The 20,000-nt window shown below is 37.3% G+C and overlaps 1 protein-coding gene across 1 annotated transcript in view; it reads right to left on the bottom strand.

The window, feature by feature from the left end:
- LOC136833424 (uncharacterized) overlaps positions 1-20,000 on the bottom strand; it is a 1,156,799-nt gene that overhangs the window by 360,985 nt on the left and 775,814 nt on the right. The window contains 3 exon segments of the mRNA XM_067095568.1: positions 803-1,984; positions 10,993-14,415; positions 19,760-19,778. Coding sequence (XP_066951669.1) covers positions 803-1,984; positions 10,993-14,415; positions 19,760-19,778 — 4,624 coding nt within the window.

The raw sequence follows: 20,000 nt of genomic DNA, 5'->3' as shown, positions 1-20,000 counted from the left end.
CGAACTTCAACTAGTAAAACTTTAATCAGTAAAAATATGAAATACACAAAGCAATCACACACGTTCTGACTCAAATTTCTAACAGTCAGACATGTGGCAGAACTGCAAGACTATACAAAAAATTTGAGGAAGGGTTTAAAAACACGACGATATACTACAAACGAATAAATTTGAAAGTACATTTCTTGAATTTTTTTCCCTACAAGTTAAGCCAATACATCTATAGGAAGAACACTTCCATGTCAATATCTGCTGAATAGTGATATCAGAACTATACTGTCTACCAAAGACAGTAAAGTTTTCGTCTATGAATTAAAACTAAGCAATATCCTATGTATCGAAGATCGAAAAATTCGGGAAAGATTTACTTCAGGAATATACACAAAATAAACATCTTGTAAAATGATAAATTTTAACTGAAATATTCCTACGAACTACGAAGTTTAATCAGCTTTCGCTTGTTCTTAATAAACTTAAAGCAACAAAATGAATAACGAAGACTCCTTAGATCCTGACAATTTATAAGCCATCTTAAATAAGTGGCAATAGGAGTAAGGGTACAACTACAGTAACTCTAGGCTACAATGAGAGACCTCGGATTCATTTGTACGTTAAATTTACTGTTTATTATTCCTACCAAAATCAAGAAACACTAAAGATGGTAAAAAAAAAAAAAAACTACTGAGTGAGATGACTTGCATGAAAAATATATAGAATTAGAGAAAAAATGCTCGAAATTTCACGTGATTCTAACTCTAGTATAAAAGGAATTGCAAGAACACCTGGTAAAAAAAAGTCTCACCTTGTTCATAATTGATGACCGAGTCAGAAGCCTGATGGGAGTCACCCGTCGTGGTTGACAGGTCCTCTTCGCTGGTTGATGCACGGAGGGAATCAGTAATTGGCTCTTTTCCCTCTTCCTTGTTTAGAGACTTTGCACTGATGATCTCTATTGACTCGAAGTCTTCTGGTTTTATGCCAGTTTCGTGTCGAGAGAGGCAGTTGATATCAAATATAGGTGTTTGGTCATCTTGTAAGTCATCTTCTTCTTTACTCAATGTCTTTTCAGAAGTAAGTTCTCGGCTAGCATGCAAATCTTCAACGTCCTCGCTTTCACTTCGATGACTTACATGTCTCTGGCTGATAACAGCTGATTTATTACCTTTGCATAAATCGGTTAATCGGTCAGTCTCGGATTTCTTTGAGAACTGTTCGCTGACACCAGCCAGCTCTTCCGACGCCCCAACAAGAGGTGGGAGCTTATTACTTGAAGATTTGGTAAAATCGAACACCCCCAACAAGTGCTTCCCGTCTTCCAAACTAATAAGGGAATCGTTTAACGAAGGCGCCTCCTCCTCAGCAGGTCGGTTATTCACTATAGAGGCCTTTGGGGCTGAATCAAGGCGTCCCACGAAATTAAAAGTACCGAGAGATGTGATGCCTTCGTTGACACTCACGAAAGAGTCACCAAAACTATCAGGCTGTTCGTCTGAGTTTTTTACGTAAAGATTATCAGGGCTTCCTCTTTCTAAGAAGTTGAATGTTCCTACAACGTTACGAGTCCTGGCTGCCTCTACTGATTGTAAGTCGGGTCCCATACAGTCTTCGTCCTCCTCTTCCTTATCATTATTTGTGACACGATATTTAGAGGAAGGGTCTTTATTTTGCACTTTCTCATTGTCATTGAGATTCCCATACGTAATTTTCGAACTAACCAAGACACAAGTTCGCTTCCCATTGCTTACATCCACAGAAGTGTTTTCATCGAAATTGCTCTTCATTTCATCACAACGCGCAATTCCCTTTGCTTTAGTTTCCCCTTTGGACAAGACGAGTTCCGTTTTCTGTGAGTTCTTGGGCGTTGTGGAGAACTGATACTCTGTTTCTCCTTTTTCTTTCGACCAAGATAGCTCTGGTGACTCGGCGGTGGGAGATGAGGATGATGAATCACTAGCACCATCGTACATCATACATGACGATGGGTCTGGGGAGAGAGAAACAAAAATCGTTAGTCAATATCCTGTAACAGGAGCTAAGTGACTGGTGACACTGAGCAATTTAAAAAAAAAAGCAAAATTATATTACCTTGGCGTTTTTACTATTCTGCATATGATACAAGTTGTAATTACACAATAACAATTTAACAAGCATCGAACATGAAAACTTAGGATTCTTAAAAGAAAAGGTAAAATTATCCTATAGAATTATAAAGAAAATCACAACGGATAATCTAAAGCCTTCTACTTCAAAATATTTGACCAAAGCATTTGACTCTCCTGGCTTTACCAGACAGTTACACATCAAGCTGCTTCACTAGCTTCAAATTCTGTCTGTTATTAAAGCTGTATTCTCAACTTAACTTTTGATGAGATGATATATATATATATATATATATATATATATATATATATATATATATATATATATATAATATATATGTATATATATATTGATGTATATATATACATATATATAATACATGTAAATATATATATTTATATATAATATACATATATAATCGCAAATATCCATCATATTAATTAGTTTAAGTATATTACCAAACTAACGGTACAAAACAAAACTTAACATCATACCCGATAAATCTTTAAAACAATGGCCCAGCCCATTCACAATATTTTCATTATAACATTACAATAATTTTTCTTGCACATTCTAGAAGAGGGTAATCTCTCTATAAACTAATTTTGTAGAATTAGTAAAAATCACATTAACATTACCACAAGTAATAACCCGGATAAAGAAAAATAAGATCCTGCCTTGAGAGAGGAGAGGCCAGCGTAGCCGAAATAAATTTTTATTTTTTTTAGACAACTGGGGTTGCCTTTTGGCCACACGCCCTTCACACTTAATACCATAAATGCTTTCATTTTGTCAATCTCACATCATCTTTACTTTTTAATACGATTCTTTTTTTTTTTACGTGAAAAAATGAAGAAATTATGTTAAGAAAAAGGTATAATGTCTGAGCTTTACATCGGTAGACTTACACAAAGAACTGTTCACGAAACTTCAAAATGCATGAGTTAACTATTGTAACGTGCATTTCCACACGATGACAATTTACTGTGTACTACAGAATTGTAAATATGGCAAAAATTTGACATTTTTGTAGTTGTTTAATTATTCCCGTCTTTTTATGCTTTCAAATTCACAAGTCCATGCAAACCATTAATCCAGTTCATCATAAGATCACTGCGATTTCATATGATAATAGAAGAATAATTAAAATATCATGTAACGAACTCAACCTACACTAACATAGAGAATCAACGCCTAATACCAGATAAATACATCGAGTGCAATTAAAACGAGACTCGGTGGGAAAAATATTAAATTTGGGATACTACAAAGTAACATCACAAATCCTATGATGAAAAGAATAAACACCTCTAATTTTCATTGTAACCTGTTCCTTCATAAGGTCGACATATTTCATCGAAATTTTACACTAGCATCTACCTTAGTTTCTGTAAAAATCTCACTCGTTTTCCCGTACCCACAAAATTCAGGTCTCTTCCACGTTTTCTATAATATTCTGTAAACATAACCGTAACTAATTTGAATTAATATAGCCCAGGAGCATCATACCCGCTCCACATTTTTTTTTTTAATGAAAAAATCAAAGATATGGAACTACTACACATCCAGTTTTGAAAAGGACACAAAATGAACTTTAAATGATAATTATTAATCCATATGCAAACTTCTTTATTTCGCAGCACTTAACCACAACTGAAAACTGATGATTCAGTTTTTCAATAAACTGTTATTTTAATTTAATACAGAAATCCGTGTCTTGCCATCAAATCTTGAAAAACCGTTAATCTTAAATTGACACAACAATAACTGGGGCCCAAATTTCCTCGTCTGCGCTTTATGGGTCCCCACACCACACCCTGAAATATGACAAATTACAGAGCTCATGCACTGACCAGATCGCACACCTAAGCTACAATTAACAAGCACGAGACTTCTCTCAAATTGATTTTAACATGTTCAAAATCTTTATCAAAATCTCAGCGTCATGCTACACGTTATTAAAATCATTAATGTCTCCTATGTACATGATCCTGTAAATATTAGTGTAATACATCGAGCTTAAAAAAAGGCATTAACTGCTGGCTTCTTGCAACGGCAAAGGGACGAGCACCACACGTACTTATCTAGCCTATGTTAGATATCAAAGAAAGACATGAATAAAAAGTAGGATTTTGCCATGGAGGAGGAGCTCGACCAACCTCGCAGACGGAGGAAAGAAACAGAAATAAATGAAAAAGAAGATAGAAGAGAATTGGAAACTGAAGGTAGAAAGCCGAAGATTCAATCATGAACCAGCCATCCTAAAAATTTAAATTTGATGTACGTGGTGGCCCGACAGCTATGCGGCTGCCTGAGATATGGCGGGACTCTCCTTTTAATCGATGAAATAATCCCTATAGATGAGACAGAAGAGATACAATACTGCAGCGAGAAAGCGGCTCTAGAAGAGAAGGGTTATTCAGATTACTGAATAGACCAATTTCCTTCCGTTAAATCCCGTTGAGAAGGTCAAAACACATACAAAATTGCATTATAAAAACAAAATATGCAAAGTTTACAAAATTTGGGAACGTGAACTATGTGAAGCTTAAAGTCATCAGTACACCCAAAATGTTTTACATCAAAGAAGATGTATTTCACTTTCATAGGACAACAGAAAAATGGAAGAGGTTATCAGAGAAATAGGTACACATTGAGTTTGAACACACTGAATTTGTTCTTGATTCAATTACGTGATTATTCACTCGATTTTCTCAAGATAAAAGCAGAACGAAGGTATGGCCATCTTAGATGGAATGTGAACAACAAAAGATTGCTGGGATATTCAGAAAGGAAGTGAACAAAAGAGGTGGATTTCGAAAAAATCATTAAAAAAGAAGAGGGAATGCAAAGGTACGAGAATGTGGCCCTGAAAAGCAACGCTAAAAATGGAGAGGGGAACAGAAGCTGCAACAAAACTGCGAGTGTACAAAGGTTAAGCCAAGTCTAGAAATAAATTTACAGAGACAAGGAGTAAAGCCATAAGCATATGGTCACTAACTGCCATGTACCAGACTCTGCCAAATGCCTTACAGAGATCAAGAGTAACTACAAATATTCTCTTCAGTCCTGCAGAGATTTTTTACCAAACTTCAGTACGACAAAAAAGAATGCCCCCAGTAGATCTTGTCTTGTGGAGGCTTAGTGGTGATCTGAAAGAAAAGAGCTCGATTCAAGTTGTATGATGAAGTAAGAGTTCAGCTAAGCTTCAAATAATATAGTATTAAGAGAATTTAACGCAACAGGGCAATATATTACGGAACTGCAGGCATTACCAATGAATGATGCCATGAGGAAGAGTAGCTGTACGAATTTATATTGAAGTGATAAGCGTAACATAGAGCTCGTGATAATTTGTTTACAAATAGGTTCAAGAATCGTGCATGATTACGAATAACACTAGGTGCGTTTTTGGTCTTATCGAAAACAAAAACAATTGGTGCCTAACAAGCAAAAGGCTATTTGGTTAGAGAGGAGAAGAGTAAGAAGATTAAGAGGCTTGGAATTAATGAAATGAACCAAATGAGAAACAACAGTAAAAGGGGACAAGATTAAACAGTAAGGCCAATATTAAACGGTAAGCCTCTTCAGTAAGAAGAAACAATATGTCCATCAAAATGTTAGATAAGATTAACGCTGTATTTCCACAAATTACAGAATTTTATTGGCTAAAGACCAGAAATGTTCACATAAGAGAAATTCAGGTTATGACACTACATCGTCACACAAGAAGCCTTCTTTCAAGGGCATAACCAGTGGATTACATCATTTGACTAGATAGCTGAGGTCCAAGAGCAGTCAAAACAAGGCAGGGCAAAACAAAGTTTTATCACATGAGCTCAGAATCAAGGGTACACTGAACAAACAACCACCAACCACCATCAAATGCAAAATTATGAAAAGCCAGAGGTTACCCTGCCAAGAATACTCAAAATATCACAGAAGGCACTGTGATGAGATGGACTTGGGACCATGGAACTGTACGGATAAGAATTGCAAAAATGAGGGATTGATTAGAACCAAGGAGGTAAGATTTTTTTGTAGGAGGAATTAAATATAAGAGATGAAAAAACTAATAGTAGTGGATGCATGGCCAAGTCAATCAAGAACACGTGTTGGGTCTGGATTTTTGTCACAAGACATGGACTGAAATGTTGTGGACGACATTACCTCCCAAAAACCTAGTACAGTTTCAGCCTACTTGACTGCCAAGTCTTAGTCAACTTGACCACTGTTCGAAATACTGTACCTAAATATTTGAAAGATTCAACTTCATTAATGATTTCTGCATCTATTATTGTTGCATCCCTATGTTCTTGTACACTCTGCTCTTATTACTTCTGTTTGAGTTCCATCTCCAGATATATGATGCATTCTGTTAAGTAAACTTCATAAATATTGTGGTGTTTTGCTGTTCAACCAGCACTATATGCACACTCGAAGTCTGTCAAGTTTCTATCGTTACACCAATCTATACCTCTTCTATATCCGACCACTTTCCTCACTATAACATCTGTGAGAAGGGCAAACAGCAAAGGGGAAATAACTGACCATTGTAATACCCTACTATTTACCATAAATTCCCTCGACAAGACCCCATCAACATTAACTTTGCATCTACTTCGTTAATGGATAATTTTAACCGGCTTAACAAAATTAATGGGAATAACTTAACTACACAAGACTATACATAATACTGATTTGTGTACTAGATCAATTTAACAAATGATATATATATTTTTTTTTAAATTATAATCATTCGCAAACCAAACTACAAATATACAGGCAATACCGTGACATGGTGTCCTAATTGGAGGAATCAGGAGGGACGAGTAAAAATTTTGAATCTATCGTATCTGCCTCTCCCTTGGCAAATGATGAGAAGTTACTAAATAACATTATGTACGTTCTGAGCCATTTGAATTGAAGCATTCAAAAATAATGTTATATTTATTGTCAGGACATCATGTATAAGCGTAAATCAATCCTCCAGATCAAAATAGCAATTAATAAAAAATCAATGTCATAAACGCCCGCACATGATTAACGTAACGTTCACGACACTGTCCCAACTTTGCATACGTTTGACCTTAATGTTTCTTCGATAGGTTACTAAAAGCAGTTATGAAAGTTCCCACTATCATGGAGCTAATGAACTTCAAATGGAATGTAATTCCATTTATACATATAATACTGTTAACTGCACTTTACAGCACATTACTGTATGATGCGTTGTACACAATACGATCAACAAAATACTGAGATGAACCGTACCTAGAGTATGCATAGACGGAATAAAATCCATACAGATCTGCTATTTACATGAGGAGGGACGTAAGGAAAAATTCTAAGTCCTCGGATAGTATAAGGGCTTTTAAAAATACGCATAAACTCCAGAGCAGAAACCAATAAACTATATGTATATGTATATCACACTACAGAACCACCAACCTGGTAAACAGAGTATCTTATAAATTTCCAAACGATGGTAATTATGATTTAGAGTTTAAGACTATAATCTGATACCATCTTGCTTGAGAGTCTTCCATGATTTTCTTTGGTAACGAGGGACTTCCACGATCACATTTAGTGCCAATAACTCTTCTGTTAAAAGAGTGCTACCAGTTCAAGGGAATGGCAGCCTCCACGTGTTGAGATGCCACCACGTGGCAGCTCTGAACTAGACACCTTTAATTCGTCTACTGTAAAATTGTTAAACATTCTTTCTGTCTGTTATGGACGAGGAGACTTGTAAATTTAATTGAAATTGGGATGCTACTCAAAATAAGAATTGTTTTGGAACCGTTATTTATATATGTGTTTGTATATTGCTTGTGGTTATTTATGTGTTATTTTCGTCTGAATTTTGCGACTCTTCCTGTGCTGTTTATCGCATTTTATTTTCCACATATGGGCATTCTACTGTATTTTGTAGAAGTCTGAAAAACAGGCTCATGCTCTTCCTACGCTTAATTCATATGAAGGTGAGATAATAATAATAATAATAATAATAATAATAATAATAATAATAATAATAATAATAATAATAATAATAATAATAATAGATAAAAAATTAATTGATAAAATTTATGTTTTCTGGTTAAATCTTTAATAACTAGTATAACAAAACAATCGTCAATCAGAAATTCTAAAATCCCATCTGTGAATATCAGCCTCATGATTAACTCGTGTACCTAGTGATATATCCTTAAACGACACAACTAAAATATTTACAATAAAACCTTGCTGTTGAATACTTCGTAAATGTACCTGACTCTCAATGTTAATTGATCTATACCTAATGCGTATTCTTTACTTTAAAAACTCATTCAAATAAAAAAAAAACCTACTTTCATTGTCAACCTTTTCTATGAACACGAGTCTCAAATTGTTCGAGAGGTATTAACAGGACTCCCGAATCATATATCTTGATAACAATAGAGACTCAGGCTCACTGATTTGGTTTAAACATCAAACTTCATTAATAAAAGAGCACCTAACAGGGTACAACACACCCAAGGCCAAAACCTGTGAGAATATAATTTTATCCTTAAGCACTAGTTAGACGACTTAGCATTTGCAAGACTATTAAATGTGGTTACTGCATTATACGGTGCCAGTTTTCCCGCTTCACTTTTCATCAAAAGACTGGATCAATTAATAAGAGGATGATTCCCATGACGAAATTTTTGTTGAAATACTGGAACAGTTAATAGCAGGATAATTTCCATGCCAACAAATCGTTACATCTTCATCGAGGTTCAACAAAACTTAACTAGCCATTTTCCTTCACTGAGATATTCTGCCATCATACAATGGCAAAAAGATATGAACGAAAACATAAACCTTTTATCAACAATAGCGACAAGCTCTCGCATCAATACACTTGATATGAGAGAGAGAGAGAGAGAGAGAGAGAGAGAGAGAGAGAGAGAGAGAGAGAGAGAGAGAGAGAGAGAGAGAGAACCTTATTTGTCTAATAAGAAATATTTTACGTCTAACGAATTATATTTTTATTCATTTATTTTTTAATTACGTCCAACTTTACTTGAGGCATTCAAATTCATCGATGAACCGCCCGAAGTTATTCTGTATTAAAGAAACAACGGTGGAAAAATCCTGGAAATAGGAAATATCTGCTACGTCCTGGATACAACAGTTTTCGACCACACTTATCACCTCGAGGATAATATCGACAGGTCTGACGTGTAGGTGGAGAGAAGGTTGAAGACGCCGAGGGCACTGGCTACTTGAACCTTCAAATTTTACTGAGAGAGAGAGAGAGAGAGAGAGAGAGAGAGAGAGAGAGAGAGAGAGAGAGAGAGAGAGAGATTCTTTATCAGCTTTAAAGCATGTGGCATACCACGGGTCATATCAAATATAAGCAAGGCCAACAAAATAGGCATTAGGAAATCTGGAACCGGCTGATTTATATTAACCTGGTGTCAAGCAACAAACTTCATCTCCGAAAATAAGCACATCCTAATGGATAAGACACTTAACAATAAAATTTTTCTTCTTGTGAACTTTAGGCAATCAAGACAAGCACTGGGGCCATTAAGCGCTAAGTCAGTGAAAACAGGAAGCATGAGTAGTTGACAGCAAGAAAATAAAGGAGATGAAGTATAAGTATCTAGAAGTGGAACTGAGTGAGAACCCCACAGCTGCATTAAGTAACAGTTAGAGGTGCTGGACAGCAAGATGGAAGAAAGGAAGCGGGAATGGAGGTAACGTAAAAGGCTAAAAAGTGGGTGTCGCTAAGGGCTGAAGGGACGCTGCAAACACCCTTCAGTACTGGCTACAGTGCACCACGTGAGGTACTACGGTACTTCCCCCCAATAGGGTGAATTATATAATCATACAGAACATAAAATACTTATATACATTAAAATGAAAAAGGCAATTTCCATATCACTGTATTAAAATACAACTCCCTCTCCTGCAGTCTGCGAAGAAACACCAGTTTCCAAGGCTAGAGCATGAGACCATAAATGCCTCAGAGTCAAGGGGACCTAGCAAAACGGATTGCGATGGCTCCCTTTCAAGAATATATGTTAAAGGTAAGTGGCCTATTGTCATACGGTAAATGACGGTTTCCGTACATTTTTTTTTTTTATGGGCCGAACGGCAATGTACAGATTTCCACAACCAGCATCGAAGGCAATTACATCACTACCGCCTGGAACCAAACCTCAAAAAATAAATCTTAAACTTCAGGCTGCAATATCCTATTATATTTCATGAAAGGTTACCTTACATATAATACAGAATTACCCACTGATGCACACTGATTCAAACGTGTAAGATTATTCAAGCCATAATAACTAGAGCGAAATAAATCACTTCACATGCTCCTTTATGAATTACTAATAATTTTACCATGAACACAAAATTTTATGCGTTTCTACAATAAAACTGATGCGAACGTTTACTCGTCCCTCTCTCTCTCTCTCTCTCTCTCTCTGACTATTTTATATATTTTGGAATTAGTACTCGCCAAGTCCTCTAATTAGAGGATGCAACATTTGCCAGCCTCTATGTTAATAAAAACAAATAACACCTAACTTCTCTAGACCTATACCTACTATTGATGATGCTTTACAATTCCACTAGTCATTATCCTGATTGTTCCATTATGCTTCCTCCACGCAATATTAAAAATCAAATGGTAGACACACTCAAAGAAATTCAATATTGCATTAATTATGACTCACAAATATCTTCCAGGTTGTCATATTTCTACTAAAGGGTATACTGGTTTATGATTCGGCTTTTCCCTTTTTGAGACAATCAATAAACAGTAACTGTTCAAGTGCAACATTCATGCACTCAGTACAGTTATTTTAACATACATAAAATCAACTTGTCTGACCACCACTCTCTGATACTTACAATGGCCCCTTGATTGCGATTCAGCAGGGTCATCCTTGGGAGAAGTGTCCGCTTCGTCCTCGAACGGGGTTGCAGAGTTGTCCCTTTCAGCGCAGCGGAGAGGGATATCCTCAAACCGTTCGGGTATGACATCTAATCTTTTACAACCCTCGTCACTTCTATCAAATTTAACTTTCAACGTCACGATATGAGGGGAATTTTTATACTTTGTGAAGGGCGTATCCTTCCCACTTGAATGGTGATAGAATTGACTCGTCCTTCGTCCTTGGAACTCAGCATCAGTACTAATTTCCTCAGATGACTTCCAGTCGCAAAATGTTTTCTTTGCATGGCCAGTATTAACAGCAGCTGTTGTATCTGCACTCACGCTCCTCTCTGTTGGGTCACTGACATTGATGCAAACACTTGTAAAGAATGTTTCAAAGCCATGCTTAACTTGAAAGAATGGTGGATCTTTATTCACTTCCTGACTAACGGGAGATGGTTCTTCTTTTGGTAAGAAGAATGGTCTTGTAGTCTTCAGAGAGGCAGCAGCCTCTGTTATTTTATCATGTAATGTTTCTTCCATGGAATGGTAAGTCGGCTTGGATGCTGCCTCTGGACGTGAATTCAAGTCAGCACCATCCAGGCCTTGATGGCATGACTCATCTTCCTTATATTCCTTGTCTTGATATTCATCAGCTATGTGTTCTTCCGTTAGAAACTCGAAATTTTCTGTCTCCTCCGATTCCCATGGCTGAGTCTCTACGTCCTTGACAACTGCTTCTAAATAACTGGCAAAATCCTCGCCCTCTAAACTTAAAAGTTCATCAGAAACCAGATTTTTTGCTCCAATACTCCACCCATCAGTAGAGGGTGTTGGTGAAGCCTGTGATGACGGGCTTAACTCCTTATCAATGTCATCTGGTGTTTTGCTTCTCAAACTATCCACCGTTCGAGGAGAAAATTTCTTATTTTCCAATTCGAAGAGTAGAGCCTCATAAGTATTTGGTTCTGGCTGAAGATTTATCTGTGAGATAACCATTGACTCGGGATTATTTATAAACAGCTCGACTTCATCACTCTCTTCAGATTCATTTGAGCAGTCTGCATTTCCTTTTTCATTTACTTTCGGAATTCCACTCTCTTCTTCACTATCGCTATCAACTTCTGGATACATTCGATGTAACTGAGAACATTTGTCTTTTGAAGCGAGGCAATCATTACTACTATTTAATGTTACACTACTATCACCTAATTCAGATATATCCACATTTACTTCTACCTGCTTTGAACAGGTCTCTTCAGTGTTTAAGTCACTGAGAGATAGAGGGTGGGTAGCAAAGTCCACAGGTGGAGGAGTACCTGAACTGCCGCTACTTGTGGCACTTAATGCTCTCATGTCTGACAGTCCCCCAGCAGGTTTATTTTGAACTGGGAGATTCGATGTCATTTCTTCTTTATTTGGTACATTTTTATATTCTAGTTTCAAGTCTTTTGGAGTAAAGGGCTCTAACAATTTATGCACATTTACTGATTTTTCATCATACTCTGTACTATCACTGAAATGCCGATAATCTGTCATTTTTACATTTTCAGTCTTTCCTTCACTTTTTGGTACAATTTCGTTATTCATTAACTTTACACCTTTATCCTTCTTGGTATTCATACTGAAGCTTTTTATTAAAGAAGCTTCATTGTCCACAAGGTTGCTTTGTTTCGTATCGGTACAAATATCCTCTTCAATCCCTTGACTTTGTGAAGATAAGTCCTCTGCATCTTGATTTTCTAATAAAAGCTTCCTCAAATATGCAGCTCTTAACGGATGTTCTAGATTACTTAGAGAGCATTCTGGAGGTGTATTACTGTGACTTTCTACCCTGTCATCTAGGGGTATACTAGTATCTTCCTTATATTCCACAGCTCTGAGATACTCACTTTCCGTAATGAGACGAAACTTGCCAGTTTTTTCTAAGATATCAGGAGGCTTGGGATCTCTTTCGTCTGCTGAATCATTAATTGGCTTCAAGTCTTGGAGTGATTCTTCCTCTAATGGCTTATCTGCTTCCTTACTAGGAGGTATATCAACTTCCTTTTCTTTTTCATAGCATTCCATATCTAGATGTAAATGGTGAGGTAATAGTTCTAAAGTATCTGTCCCTTGAAACTCTTTTGGAGGAGTTATAATGAAATTTTCTTCACTATCTACTGGTGATGGAATTTCAGCCACATATCGAGCAGTGTGAATATCGGGGGATGTGCAAGACACCGTCTGTAAAACAACTGGTGATATTTCATGGTCAAATGATGACACTGAGAAATCAGACAATAATCTGCACTGATCAGCAGCAGAGCTGATGCTACCATGTTCTGACTCAGGAAACTGCTGCTCTTCTAAAGAAAAATCTTTAAAGAACAGATCTGGTTTCCAGTTATCTGGCCCATCATGGTGCTTATCCCAATATTCTGTTGAGGTTTTATCTGTAGGGTGCTGCCTTTTGGGTGGATTATTAGCTGTTGCTAAATTTGAAACTCGTGATACCAGGGTGTCTTGAGGCTTTAGAACACCAAAGGGCTCAAAACACCTTAGAACACGATCAAGCATGGTATCTCTGGGTAAGTTATCAAAAGCAAGGGATTGCTTTGGGCACTTCTCAAGGCATTCTGATGATCCCTGACATGGAACCAGAGAAGAATGGCTTGAAGACTTGGACACTTCTGATACCTCACTTACCTCTGACTTCTGCATTTTTTTCCAAAGGCTTTCATGAATTTCCTGAGGGCACTTACTATCATTACTGACACTACATCTAGTGAGTTCACTTGCACTATTAGTTCTGGTTAGTCTTTTTGTACCATAATCAGTTAATGCATGCACTTTACTAAGGCTATTGTTAGTATGTTCACTTAAACTATTAGAGACTAGGTTATTTACAACGGCTGTCTTTTCCGTCCTTGGGCAGATCAGGTCATCTAAACTATAAGGGTTCTTACAACTGGTCTCATCAGTAATCATGCTTTTACTGGTAGTCTTCGTACAATCTTCCCCTTGGTTTACTGTCTCTTTACAAGAGGGCTCTACATCAAACACTGCCTGGTATTGTTTATAAGGTTTATTTTTATTCTCGTTTTCCTTAACAATCCATCGATCATCATCGGTGGTACATGGGGTATTAATGTTAAAAACTTTAGTATCTTTGGATAAAGCTGGTGCTGTTGCTTGCTGGTTGTGAGATCCCATTACTTCACCAGACTCCACAGGTAAAAAGTCGAAACTACCATTTTGTACCGATACTAAAGAAGCATGGTACAGAGATCGAGTTCGTTGCACTGACTGACTGAGCTTTGAGCTCAAATTTGAAGACTCAGAAAGAGCAGTTGCACTGCTGCTGGAGGAAGATAAACTTGGTTGTGGAGAAGATGTGGGTTGCTGACTCTTTATATCTGTTGACAGAAGAAGAAAATGGCATTTGGTTTACGACATGCAGTGAAAAAATACATAATCTTCTCTTTTTTCCAAGCATTTTCAAAATAAATAGGGAAATAATTTGCATTTATTGCAATGTCAACAGATCATACAGTAATAATACTGACATAAGACCACTCAACCAAAGCATCACAGTTAAAAAATTTGATGGATAGTGCAAGTTTTCAAATAGACTGTGCAAGTGCTGTGTATAAAAGCAAGAGTGTAAATCAATAAGAAATCTTGTAAAACAAACTACACAACTTCTCAGTATTGCTGACACTGACACAATAAAAATCTACAGTAAAGGAAATAACAAGATGTTTACATTCAATCTCCTACACTCCTATTCGAACATGAATGAGTGCTATAACATATATAAAACTGGTAAATGTTTACCAGACTAATCAACAAAATAATAAATACATGACAACTCACAACTGGAAAGAATGTTTACTTCTTGAATAAGCAGGTTTAGTGTTTTAAGTAAAGTTTTAGTTTTCAATGATAGGAGGCATTTCTCATTTTACTAAAATTGTTAGTGAGCTTTTCTTCATATCAAAATGTGGAGGAAGCATTTCTCTGTTGCTAGTCGAATCTAGGAATTAAATCTGACAACAAGAAAGGTACAATGCTGATACCTTAACTGTGTACTACACTAACAAAATTTCCATATACTGTAAAGACAAATGACGCTCAAATAAATTAAACAGAACAGCAACTATATATAACATATGATTTTTTCAACTGTCAATCTTGCTCAATGACTGCATATGAGACATGGTCTATTATCAAGCAAATTGCAATTTTCCTTGTGAAATAAACTGTATTTTTCCTAAATATACAAACCTTTGCCTTTTACAGGAATATCGTTGAAGTGCTGCTTTTTTCCATGGTCACTGAGATACTTAAAAGGGTGTTTAAAGGTAGCATGATAATTGTATGTGGGGCAGAGTCCCCACCACTTACTTGATTGATTTTTAACTTTTTCACTTTGGCTTCGAGAACATGTGTGGTTGGTAAGTTAAAGGCGAGACATATTCCATATGACAGGAGTTTGTTATACCTAGGAATAATGTTATTTACTCTACTAGAGAAACACCAGCTTATTCCTACATAGTAAACTAACTTTCATCTTTTATAGGACTTACTGATTAGAGGGGCATATACTGATAGAACCCTATGCCAGACTTTAGCATTTTGCATGAACTGTAGTCTCAAAAAATTGTAGGAGAACCTGTTACTACATTTGGTGATGTCAACAACAGCTCAGTGGGTGTAATAATAACCAAAACTTCCTGATAATCACAGATCTGCAGCACCTACCACCATTTTAAGGAAGATGGAAGGAGTCACATCTTCTGGTCTTAGCACTTGAATAAATCAAAGTAACAAGTTGTCTGATGTACATGAGGGATGTAGTAAAGGATCAGGCACACTTCACACACTCAGCATACCTGCAGTGAAATCCTTACTTGCCCTAATGGAGCTCCATAGGTCCACGGAGTAAGTGCCCAAGGACATGTGGGTGACATCACTCCAGTAAAAGGAAAAGGTGGTCTGGTATTTCCAGGTGCCTGCTTCCAGTACTAAACAACCAAAAAGTTCCTCTTAAACAGGAGGTGTTAGCATCAAAGCTAAGGTCTACACTGCATGAGTTGCTAGGCAGTTATCAGTCATGCAGGGAAAGCCTTGACAGCCGGGATTGTGAAAATGAGTGAGCCATGGAGGAAGTTCTCTTGGTACCTCAAATAAGAGGGCCAGTCACTTGTGATACCACTCTCCTTAGGGTCAACAGGGAGCCACATGGGTCACCCTGAAATTTGGAGTGATCAGTACACAACTGATAACCTAACAGATTAGGGCAAGTGGCAGGTATGCATGGATGTCCAGGTGGTCACAGGAGTGCAGAAAGGTATCCTCCATTGCAGGAAATGGCGCACAGAATACTGGGAGCTTTCTGTTTCACAAGGTGGCAAACATGTCAATAACTGGTGTTGCCCACAGCTTGAAGGTATTTTCACCATAAGAGGATGTAAGGACCACTAGGTTCCTATTACCTGCTCCTTGCAACTGAGCCAATCCATCACCACATTCCTCTTCCTACAACAGGCTGACAGTTCCACAGAATGCTTGCAAATATTACAGCACAACTGCATTTTGAGGATGCTGATGTGCCGATAAAGACTGCCTGCAGTCTGTGCTCCCAAACAGGCTAGGTCCTCCATGTGAGAACCCCATCAACCACTCCAGAGCATCCCTGCTGAAAGGGGGAGTGTAATGGGGAACCAATACTACTTCAGGTATGAATGAAGCAGGCACAAGTGGGTTTGCCTGTGAGTTGTGAGGTTCTCAGAGCTTGCTTACCAAAGCTGAGCCATCTGAAAACAAGGAAGACTGAGAACTGGTTAATGTTCTAGTCTATCACTGAAGGCTGGTTACTAAACTGGTCAAGCCAAAACTGATACTAGATGCCAGAGAGACAACTGGAGACGACATCTGTTTCATCTGCTGGGGACTGAACCCAACCTGGCCAGCAGTGAACTTGGACATAATGCACCATGCCCATAGCAAGACGACCTTGATGGTTTAACAAAATGGTGTCTGCAGCGAAAGTCCAACCACAGCCGTGCCATCACACACACATGACAGGCACGCTGGACAGCAATCAGTATCAGTAAGCCAGTAACAGTGCCAGACAGACTCCTTCCTCCGAAACCCAGACATGAGAACTGTCATGAGCACACTTTAAATACCACATCATTCCTCCATCTCCAGCAAATTGGAGTGATCTCTGTTGGCCCTATTTTAAAGAATGGCACCAACAAGAAGACTTTTGGCCCATTTTCAGACCTGTGCGACACGAGAATCAATACATAGAACAGCAAGAATGCAAGCTCCTGGAGGAGCAAAAAGAGGAAGAAGCAGCTTGACAGTGCATCCCAGCTTTACTCTGACTTTGCTGCTCACCAAGTCTCTCCTCTACAGCCAAAGATAGGCTACTTGAAACAGGGATAGCAGTAAAATAAGCAGAGGTAGCACCATCACCAGCAGTGGAGACTGTACCTTTAGTAGTGGTAGAAGACAAAGACAATGACATGAACAAGGTGTCACACAGCTCTTCTTTCCTCCTGAGGGATGGCTGGCAAGAGAATTTTCAGCATCTCTTAGAGGCACAAAGAAAGTTTCGGAGAATCTAGCAAAAGGGGGCATGGGGCAGTGACGCAAGAAATCATAGTGTAAGCCACATGAAAAGACAAGGGAGTGCTACACAACAATCCTGACTGTCCTACCATGGGCCATACAGTGCAGGGAAACAAACAAGAGCCAGAACAAGCACCTAGTAGGCCACTGAAGCTTTGGAATGAAAGGAAGTGTATTATCTCCTGATGAAGCTGAAGACCCCTTCTTACTCCTCTTCTGCTTGGAGCTAAACTTAAGCAACTCAGCAGCTAACCAGTCTCTGCACTCCTGACAAAGATGCTCCTTGGGACAATCCCATCCCTTCACATGACACAAAACATGAGCCTCAACACCATGGTGGGCAATTTGGACCGTTGGACTGTGGAACAGCCTCCCCGAGGATGTCATGCAATTGGAACTTCAGAAGTTCAAGTGAAAAGGCAATGCATTACTACCCTAATACTATTCTCCTTGCATTTTAATACATTTTTAACTATTTATAAATTTATTTTTCTTTTTTAATAAGTGGAATCTCTTTTTCTGTAATTCCCTTTACTTCCTCTTACTCCTTCCTAATGAACACCATATTCTTTGGAAGCTGGAATTTCAAGTCAGTGGCCCATGTGGGCTTGTTCCGTATGAATAGGTTTCATCTACTGAATAATAATAATAATAATAATAATAATAATAATACAATAATAATAATAATAATAATAATAATAATAATACACACATGACAAAAGCCCAGGACGTCTAACTAAGTCTGACCTACATTCAGTCATACTGACTATCAAGCAATGGATACTAAAGAGCATTTAAGTATCATATGTCACCCTGGGTGAAAAGCCAGTCTCGGCAACCAGAAAGTTAGTCGAGCAGAGCATAAATGTGTTGACTTCACAGCAGCCAAAGAAATGATGAAGGATCAGTCAGGTGGGTGGCGTGGGTTCCCAAATCAACTCTTCAAGCTTCCCTTTAACTACCCTGTGAAACGTCTCAATGACCAAACCAGTATGCGTTTCGAAGATACTCCTGTACAAGACGAAGCTTTGCATACTTTGGTGGAACAAATAATATTTGCAAGCAGTGTTTATGGATACAAGCATTACTTTTACTTTGACCACCAACATTGCAAGTGAAATAACATAAGAAATCTTGCTGGAGTTCAGCTAAAATAAAATTATATCATGGGATACCAGTGATAATAAAAACAAAATATATAAAAAAACTGAGTAGGACATAATGTCATATCATTAACGTTTTTAGTTATGTGCATATGACCATTAAAACGTCATAATGAAAAGTAAAATTCCACTGCAAATAGCTAACATCTTCGAAAGAGGGTTGTGTGTTCGTGTGTAATAGGAGAGAAAATGACATCAGGTTTAACAATGAACACAGACACAAACACAAAAACTTACTAACAAGGTAAATATGAGTGAATAATGGGAAATTATCGTGCAAATATATTTAGCTACTGAATTATTAAGGGATTTTTTGTCTCCTAAAACTTAACATGCATAAAAAAATGAATGAAAATACCCTTCGCTTGTTAAAATTCCTACCTAGAAAATAACCCACCCCATAACGATCACTAGATAAAAAAAAATCAAAGTAATGCAGAACAGTATTAATTAACAGTGGTTGGATAAATATCTCTTGATGTCTATCTAACATTTGACAATTCACACAGATTAAATCAAGTTACCAGAATTCACGCAGATAACACCGTTAAGTAACTTAAACGTTTGCTTGATAGAAATGGTCACATATAACCAATCAAAAATGATTCACCACCTGAACGAAATTAAACTTAGTTAAATATCCCAACATAATTAAAACGCTAACATTTCCTCCCAAAACGATGTTGTGGAAACTCAGATGTTTTCGCTATGAAAAATTTTTGGAAAGTCCAAACGTTTTCTCTAAAAGAAACCCGTCTGGAATTTTTTTTAATTTAAATTCACGCATTCGGCCACGAAGTCACGCACAAACAGACAACTACACACATATGTACAAAGGGTAATACTAACGACAAAGCAAACAAAACCCTCTAACGACCTTAAATCCATCTATCAATCAAGCAGATGCACAGTACGTTGCTGACACTTTACTCAAAAATAAAATCAAGTTACTCACGTCCAGCCTTCTTTTGAGACTTCAAAAAGAAGAAAAAAGTAAGAGAGTGCATTAACTCAGGTAAGATCAAACTGAAATTTACTAAACTAAGATTAAATTAAAAAATCAAATTGTCATTAAATACATGAGACTAAAAACGCCACGGGAATCATCAAGAGAATTAATTTAAAAGACACTCAGATAAAAAACTACTTAGCTGTTATAAATCAAATAAAGACTCAGTCTGACTTTATGGAAAAAT

This window comes from Macrobrachium rosenbergii, chromosome 51 (assembly GCF_040412425.1).
Source record: "Macrobrachium rosenbergii isolate ZJJX-2024 chromosome 51, ASM4041242v1, whole genome shotgun sequence".
In the NCBI taxonomy this organism is placed as follows: domain Eukaryota; kingdom Metazoa; phylum Arthropoda; class Malacostraca; order Decapoda; family Palaemonidae; genus Macrobrachium; species Macrobrachium rosenbergii.
This window is presented reverse-complemented; position numbering and strand designations above follow the sequence as displayed.